Source organism: Bos grunniens, chromosome 13, assembly GCF_055505025.1.
Source record: "Bos grunniens cultivar Pamir isolate PY7600 chromosome 13, Bosgru_T2T1.0, whole genome shotgun sequence".
In the NCBI taxonomy this organism is placed as follows: domain Eukaryota; kingdom Metazoa; phylum Chordata; class Mammalia; order Artiodactyla; family Bovidae; genus Bos; species Bos grunniens.
The window spans coordinates 51,434,327-51,443,533 of NC_141177.1; the positions used below are offsets into that span (position 1 = coordinate 51,434,327).

The following is a 9,207-nucleotide window of genomic DNA, read 5'->3' on the forward strand; positions in this document are numbered from 1 at the left end:
ATGCTCTGTAACACCCTATATGAGAAGAGAATCTAAAAATAAGAGTACATATATATATGTATATGCATAACTGATTCACTTTGCTATACACAAACACACCCTGTAAATCAACTATACTCCAATAAAATTTTTTTTTCTAATTTTATTTTATTTTTAAACTTTACATAATTGTATTAGTTTTGCCAAATATCAAAATTTTTTAAAAACAGCAAAAAAATATATAATAGTTAAGCTTACTAAAACCTAACTTACTAAAAAGTAAATAGTTGTTAACTAGAAGTGACAAGCTTATGTCTGATCAAATATAAATTGTCTATTATCATAACTAAGGATGATCTGAATTAAGGCATATCCAGGGGTGTCTTGAAGAAGGCAATGGCAACCCACTCCAGTACTCTTGCCTGGAAAATCCCATGGACCGAGGAGCCTGGTGGGCTGCAGTCCATGGGGTCACTAGGAGTTGGACACAGCTGAGCGACTTCACTTTCACTTTTCACTTTCCTGCATTGGAGAAGGAAATGGCAACCCACTCCAGTGTTCTTGCCTGGAGAATCCCAGGGACGGGGGAGCCTGGTGGGCTGCCATCTATGGGGTCGCACAGAGTCGGACACGACTGAAGCGACTTAGCAGCAGCAGCAGGGGTGTCTGGTATAGTCATTAGCAGATATTATGCTAAACATTTTCCTATGCATAAATAGGATCAGGATCTAACTCAATCTTAATAGAGATCAGAGATGCCACTCATCTCAGAACACTAAAACCATTCACATTATTTACTGATGCTGCCTCAAGATCAAGAGCAATAGCTCAGTTCTTCTAGGCTGTAAAATAATAAACATTTTTTAAATCAGAAAAATATAAACTATCAGAGCAGTTCAACATGGATTTGTAAACAGCGACGTCAAAACTCTTCATTTTCTAAGACAAAAAACAGGGTTCGTGGGAAAGGGAAAAGTGACAAGCAAATATAACAGACTTGCTTCCAAAGAATTCAAAGCTTCATAATGATCTCATTTTATCCTCAGATTATCCTTACCATTATACTCAAAAACAAGAGACTGAGAATTTGCCTAGCAGTACCCAGAAAAATCACACAATGAGCCTCATCTGAATTTCAGTAGTCTTCTCAATGGATTGAAGAACTTTTTTCTGATAAGCAGCTACTTCTGATTTTCTCAAAATTTATGACTGCTAGAGATTTGGGGAGGTGCTGCCAGGATGACTGTGTACCATGTTCAGGCTATAGGAAAAAGACTCATTCAGTCAGTCTGGAGATATAAGAGTTCATCAAATCAGCCAAGGGAAAACACAAGTCCAAAGAAGTCATCCTCTTGTGGAGATCATCAGACTCAGTTTTCCAGAATGTTTCACCTAACTTTCCTGTCCATCCTGAGCACTGGAAATCCTATTGGCAGAGCAATCTGAAGCTCTTCTAACCAGACCAGACAGGGAAGCAGGTGTCAAAGGAAAACATGAAAGTGTCTCAGAAAAGAGCCCAAGATAGAAATGAAAACCTAGACGCAACAGAAAGAATAACCTACAGGAGAAGTAAAACAGGAACAGAAGAAACATTGAGTAGAAAATCTCTTAACCCAGTGGACAGCAGACCCTTAACAGATCTGTATTCTGGATTTTCACATTTTCCTCCCCAGTATGTTTTACAATAACTGATTCCACCTCTTAGAATCTTGAGTGTGTGCATGCTAAGTCGCTTCAGTCCTGTCAACTCTTTGCGACCTTATGGACTGTAGCCCACCAGGATCTTCTGTTCATGGGATTCTCCAGGCAAGAATACGGGAGTGGGCTGCTATCCCTAGAAGGCTCTAGGGGATCTTCCCAACCTATGGATAGTATCTGCGTCTCTTCTGTCTCCTGCATTGGCAGGTGGGTTCTTTACAACTAGCGCCACCTGGAAAGCCCTACAGAGGGTGCTTATATTCCGCTAACAATTACCAACTACTTAGTATGAGTAAAGACTGAATTAGACAACTTGCACTTGAATTCTGGTTCAGCCATTTACTAGCCCAGGGATCTTTATAAAGTTAATTAAATTTGAAAGACAGAAGCTGAATAGCCCCCTCCAAATTGTTGTCTAACTTGATTATAAGAGGATCTGAAAAGTATCCCTTGCGCAGGTACTGGGGTGAGTGCTTTACGTGCATCAGCTCCTCAAAAGAGCCTTTAATGGGGATTAATGAAGAGAAAAGTAAGTCAGGTCAGAGAATCCACAAACGAAAAAGCCATGGTATAAAACCAACCAGGAAATATGCCTTGAGGAGAAATGTAGAGGCTGAAGAGACTAGGGTTAGGTCATATATGCTATGCTGAAAAGTACAAATTCCTGTGGAAAGCTGTAGATTCACTCAACTATTTTAATCAGAGGAGCCATAAGATCACATTTACATTTTAGAAATATCACTGTCACCTGGAAAATAACTGGGGACGGACTGGAAGCAGGGATAAGACAGCTGCTGGACCACTCATCAGAGAACAAGCTAAATGTGCCTAGGTGGAGGCAGTGAGGGAAAAAAGGATGGGAGACATGAATGGAGGGACAGATGAATAAACTTAGAAGCACACAGACTACGGCAGCACCAGAATCCTTGAGGGCAAGTTCAGGGTACCCGGCTCACAGCAGACAGCATGGATTTCTTGTGAGAATCTAGAAAATGACAATTACAGAATTTAAGAATGGCATCCAGGCTCTTGACATATGTGACTACGTAAATTGAAGCACCAGTCATCAGAATAGAGGAAAAGCATACTCAAGAAGAAAAGTTTGAATGTAATTCTGAACATGCTAAATTTGAATATTCAACTCCAGTAAAGAGAATCTTGTGTGTTTTTAAAGTCCACATTCTGCCCACTTACTAAGAGCTGATGCTGTACCTGCAGTTTAAACCCAAAGCCCAAGCAAGGTCTTTCCCTCACACTAAACTGCAGGAGACTGTGATACTGACATTTATGAAAATTAAACTCGTGGTTTGATACTGACTGGGCTAACAAAACATGTCCAAGATTGTAGGGTATGAACTGGACCAAAACAGTGTGACTACCAATGCAAATGCATTATTATAAAAACTAAGACATGATGATTCGGCAGAAGCAGGGTAATGATTTCAAAGATGTCTCTTGGGTTTCAAACCAAGATATCTAGAACATAATAAAATAAACTACATAATTAAGAAAGAACCCATCTGGAAACATAAGCTCAGTTTTCTGACATTGATTTTTTTAGGTGGTAACAGAACACCAAATAGACAGGCAAGGCCAGAGAGGGAGCAAAATATCAACAACTCATTATTTAATAAATACATATTGAGTGCTTCCTATGTACCAGGCATTGGCCCTATGATACTAGGAACAGAACTGAAAATTTCTCATCCTCCAGGAGTTTATATTCTACACAGGAGAGAATCAATCGATCAATCAACGGGAGGTAGCTGAGTACAATGAAGAAACAAAACGGAACAAGGACGCAGGGTGAAGATGGATATGTTTTACAGAAAGAAATTAGGGGAAGCCGCTCTTAGAAACTTACTTGAACAGTCTCGAACAACTGATGAGTATAAAATCTTCAAATACTTGGGGGAAGAATGTCCTACACAAAGGAAACAGCACAACGTAGATACCACAGCAGGAATGAGCTTGGTGTACAGAGAACCAAGAAGCTTAGAATGAAAGTGTCTGGAGATCATAATATCAGAACACAGGAAGGACCAGACTGTGAGCCACACTGGGAACTTGCATTTCCCAATAAGTGGCATGGGAAGGTCCTGGAAGACTCTGAGCAGGTAAATGACAGTATCTCAGACTTTTAAAAGAACATGGATCTTTGTAAATGAAAACTGATTGAAAACGGCAAGAACGGAAGCAAAGAAGCTGATAGCTCCTGCCACAGTCTATCAAAGAGAGAAGGATGACTGGAGTAAGATAACAGTCATGAGCGAAGGAGAAGTGATGAGATTCTAGATATATTTTTAAAGGAGAGCCAGAAGAACTGGCTTAGAGTATAGATGTGGAGGGTGAAGGAAAAGGAGAATCAATGATGACTCCTAGACAGCAGAGCGGAGAAGGCAATGGCACCCCACTCCAGTTCTCTTGCCTGGAAACTCCCATGGACGGAGGAGCCTGGTAGGCTGCAGTCCATGGGGTCGCTAAGAGTTGGAGACGACTAAGCGTCTTCACTTTCACTTTTCACTTTCATGCACTGGAGAAGGGAATGGCAACCCACTCCAGTGTTCTTGCCCAGAGAATCCCAGAGACAGGGGAGCCTGGTGTGCTGCCATCTATGGGGTTGCACAGAGTCGGACATGACTGAAGCGACTTAGCAGCAGCAGCAGACATTAGAAATGAGTGACAGTAAATATCAGCAATGCCATCTATTGAAACAGGCAAGGATGAAGGACTGAGCAGGTTTGGGGAAGAAACCAAACACTGTTATTATCTCTATTTCCCATACTAACAATAAGGAAACCACAGCACAGTATATTTAAGCAACTAAGCAAAGTTACATGGCTGGTCAGCAGCTAACCTGGGAATTGAGTTTAGACAGTGCAGCTTCAGAGTCTGAATTCTTAACACTAAGCTAAGTCGCCTCGTAAGACTCCAAAGGGGAAAAAAAATATATCAAAAAATAAGTTCTAAGACTGAACATTTGGAAGTCACAAAAAAAAGAGAGAGAGAGAAAGAGAGGGAAGCCAAAAATACTTAAAAAGAACTAAGCAGAAAGTTAGAAAAAGTTTGGTGTCCTAGAAACCAAGAGAATGAAGTACATCAAAAACAGGAATGCTAAGAGATCAACAAAGAAATGGACTAGGAATTGACCAATGGATTTGGCAAAATGGGATTCACCAGGGACTTTGAAATAAAAGCTTGATGGAATGAGTTATCTTTATAATTCAAGAGTTCAACTGAGCAAGAAATAAAACATCTGAAATGAGATTCATGTGTTCAATAAATGTTTACTGAATGTTTATTAGTGCCAGACAGTGGTCTACATGTTGGGGATATACTGGTGAACAAACGAAACAAAAAGCTCTGTCCTCAGGCAGCATATGTTCTAATAATATATTGAGGCGTTTCTTCAAAGGAAAAGTTATCTTCAGTATTTTAGTTCTTTATGTAAAATGTTACGTGGTAAAAATCAGTAAATTTCTGCTTTATGGTTTCAGTTTACCAGTTTATTGATGAATAAAGCTAATGGCAATTAATTTTTAAGTGGTAAAAGTATATGCTAATGTTAAGTGATAAATACATCAAGTGAGTTAGTGAGAGTGTATCACTGACATGCTCACTGATGGATAAAGTGAGAAGAAATAGTTAAATGTATTATACATACTATATTCTGCATGCTATCCTAGTAATAAAATTTTAAGTGGGAGTCTACTGGACTCTGTCCAAGGATGATTTACTGGGAGTTTCTGGCAAGTCTTCTTAGACAACTTTTCATGATATTTTGATACATGGATCATGGGGAAAGAATTGATCCAAACACTAAAACCTAGCTTTTAAAAGGTAAAATTTTCTGGGACTTCCCTGGTGGTCCAGTGGTTAGAATTCTGCTTCCACTGCCAAAGGCACAGGTTTGACAGGGAACTAAGACTCTGCCAGTCACCAGCCAGAGCAGCCAAAAACAAACAAGGAAAAAGTAAGCTTTTCTGGAGCAAAACAATGCTCCTATACTCAAGAAGCTTACCATAACTGATACAGTCTCAATTCAACAAACTTTTATAATGCATCTCCTCCGTAGCAACAAGTAAGAGTTAAGGAGCATAACACAACATATGATTACCTTTAATATGAAATAATTTAGTAAAGACAAAAAGTATTGCAGGAGGTCTGAAAAGGGTGGCAACAACAGTGGGATAGAACAATGTTTCTCAACTGGAAACTATTTTGTGCCCTCGGGGGACATTTAGCTGTGTCTGGAGATGTTTTAAATCATAGCTGTGGGTTGGGTGGGGAGAGGTGCCACTGGCATCAAGCCGGGAGAGGTCAGGGATGCTCCTAAACACCCTACATTGCAGAGGATAGATACCCACGACAAAGACATTCACCTGGTCCAAACCGTTCGTAGTGTCACCTATGGAAACCCTAGGTTAGAGTAATCAGGATATGATTCAGGTATGAGCTGGATGCTGAGCTGGCCTTTAATCATGAGGACGTGCAGAAAGGTAGAAGAAACAATACAAGCAACAGTGTAAAAGCAAGAAGGAGCCTGTGTCTGAATTGGGTGGTGCAGGTACTGGGAAAGGATTTGACATTAAGAATCCAATGGAAATGCGGGTTCAAAGGGCAATGGGATATAAAGATGATTGGGTAGGTGGAAGCTCGGTTACATACAACCATGAAAACTAGATCAAGGTGATGGAAACAGAAGGAGCAGGTATTAAGAAACTGCTTTATTTTAACCATTTGCCCTGGAAATTAATGTAGTAAGTTATAAAACTGCTTGAGAGCAGCGATCACGTCTCTTATTCATCACTATCTCTATTGTCACTGGGAAGTGTCCTATAAACAGTGTGTGCTAAGTACTTATTAAGTTAAATGTTACTTCCCAATTATTTATTTATTAAATACTCCTAGTGACCTCTAAAGCTCCATCAACTGCTAACATGCAGGACATTCATTTAAAATGTCCCAAAAAAGTTATCTTTGAGTTGCTGCCTACTATCTAAAGGCACTGCAGGAGATCCTCTATACATGTTATCTCATTGAACCACAAACAGGATGTATTTTCCTTTTCTTTAAAGATGAGGACACCAGGACTCAAAGAACTTAAGTAACCTGCCCATGATTTCCCTCGGAGCTAGGCAGTGGCGGGGACAGGAGTGAAACCTTTTCTAATCTTAACCCAAACCCTCAAGCTTCAGTGGCAGGCTGTTAGCTGGGAATTAAAAAGCAAATTCAAACCTTTCATAATTAAACTATGCAAATATAGAAATAGCAATTCCATAAGGTCGCCCTTATTTTTCTTCACTGTAACAGTTAGACATGGTATTTAACTTGCTTTCCTGTGCGCCAAGGTAGTTACTAAGTGGATTCAAATCACCCCAAAATTCTCTCAGGGAAAACTCAAACTCCTGTCATTATTACCCTCAGACCAGGAAAACATACACACACACACACACACACACACACACACAGCTAACCTGTTGAATTGATATAGTCAGTACTTAAAACCTGTGATTCACGAAACAAACAAACAAAAAAAAGAGTATTTCAAATTCAGAACAAATTAGCATTTTCAGATCCCAGGTCCTCTTCTACACTTAAAGTACTGAGACCTACGCTAGGAAAGCAGCCCAGTGACTCAGGTCCTCAAGCGTGTTTATATTGTTGTCAAGTATTCCATCTTCATTTCTCTCCCAGTATCTTTAAGAGTCTACCCTTAACCAAAGCTCTCTCCTTCCTCTCCCTCGTACAGTTATAAAACAGATTTTAAAGTCGTCTAAGGAAGCTAACCTAAAACATTATCCCAGTTCCCAACGTTTGACATGTGCCCGCGAAACCCTTCATCACACAGCTTATCATCCTACGCCAGCTGGGACTCCCTAGCTCTGGATTCTGTCCTCCCAGGAGCAATGTCCCAGCACCAGATGCCACACCAGCTGTTCCTCCGCGGCCTTCGACACCCACTTTTCCAGCAGTTCTTTAGGAACCCACAGCCCAGCTCCAGGCCTATTTCCCAGGCTCTCTCAGTACCACCCCCCCTTTTTTTTTCAAGAAGATGCGACAACCTCCTCCAAACCCTTACAGAAAGAGCCTCAGGAAAGAGGCAGGATTCCGCCCGGCCCGGGGGTCCACACCGTCCTCCGGGAGCGGGCCAACCGGGCTCGCGGTCCGCCGAGGGGTGGACAGGGGGCGGCAGAAGCACCTACCGACATCCTGATCGAAGGGATTGGTGGCAAACAGAGGCATCTCCACTGCGTGCAGAGGTGTCCGCAGGGACTCCTCCTCGACACCACGGGAGTCAGGGTGCGACCTAGGAAGGAAGTCTCCTCGGGCAAAAAGAGCGGCCGAGACGGACTCTCCGCGGCCCGCGACAACCCCAGCTCTCCCCGACCCGCAGCAACCGCGGCAGCGGCGGCGGCGGCGGCGGCAAGAGCGGAGGAGCCTTGAAGGCCCCGGGCGCGGAGCCTGTCGGGAATCTGGGTGCCCTGGGATTCGCCTGTCCAGAACCTGCCCCGAACTTGCCCCGCAGAAACCGGCCCAACCCCAGAGCCCCCTCCGCCCGGACCCCCTTTGACTGGCCCCAGGGAACAGTGGCAGGGATGCCTGCCTTTCCTGACTTGGCCTTGGTCCTGAGCCTCCGGAGGACGGGGTCCTCCAGGCGTGCCGAAGACGACTAACGAGCTCAAGCGTGAATCAGAGGTTGAGCAGAAAGAAAAGGGGTCGCGTCTGGGTAGAGAGAAACCCTCTTTTCCCCCGTGCTCCGTTGGTGGTCACAAGTTTGTGGTCCCTAGGGCGGAGGATGGAAACTCCTTTCCTCATCTGAGTAAAAGGGGTTATGAGTTCAGGTCGCTGCCCGCGGTGACAGGAAGCTTGCTCTGGTAAAGTCATGTGAGCGGGCGGCTTGGCCCGAATCCCGAAGAGGGGAGTGTCAGGCGCGCGGCTCCTCGCGGAGGCTGGGGCGGCGCTGGCATCATCCAGCGAGTCCCCGAAGGCCTGCCTGGAAGCTCTGTCGAAAGCTCTTCTAGCTGGGCGTTGGCAGCTACTAGCCGTGTGATCCGCAGGCTGTTAACAGTGATTGGCAGTTGACCAAAAAGGTCTGCGATAGTCAACCCCACCCCCACCAAAAAAAAGACGAGCAAAAAAAAAAAAAAAGAAAGCTGGAAAATGGATCTAAAGCTTGATCAGTGGTTAGTAATAACTTAAACTACTTAGTAATTTTATTTATGTTTACTTAATAACAAAAACTGTTCTCTGTATCCTGTAGAAATTCTAAGGAACATCTTGAGATTTGTGCATCCCACTTGAAAGGAACTTGGAGCATCTTGCATGTAAATTGAAATTATGTAAATTTACCAAAATTTACCGTAACTGCTGACTGCAGGATGTAAAGGTTTAGAACGTGTCAACAAGATTAGTCTTGTGATAGACGAAGAGTGCTTAGAAAAAACCCATTATGGGTCCCGTTTTTAAAAGTGAGAAATGCAGATTAAAGTAGCGTTGAGATACGTTTTTGTCAGACAGAGATGAAAA

General features: G+C 42.7%; 1 protein-coding gene across 7 annotated transcripts in view; it reads right to left on the reverse strand.

Annotated features, from left to right (window-relative positions):
• STAM (signal transducing adaptor molecule) overlaps positions 1–8,111 on the reverse strand; it is a 73,739-nt gene extending 65,628 nt beyond the window's left edge. For all 7 annotated transcript variants that reach the window (XM_086334159.1, XM_086334154.1, XM_086334158.1 and 4 more), the window contains exon 1: positions 7,884–8,111. Coding sequence is in view for 5 of the 7 variants with exons in the window: in XM_086334154.1 (XP_086190280.1) it covers positions 7,884–7,923 (40 nt within the window). In the remaining 2 variants the exon portion in view is untranslated. The remainder of the gene's footprint in view (positions 1–7,883) is intronic.
• Positions 8,112–9,207: the final 1,096 nt, after the last annotated feature.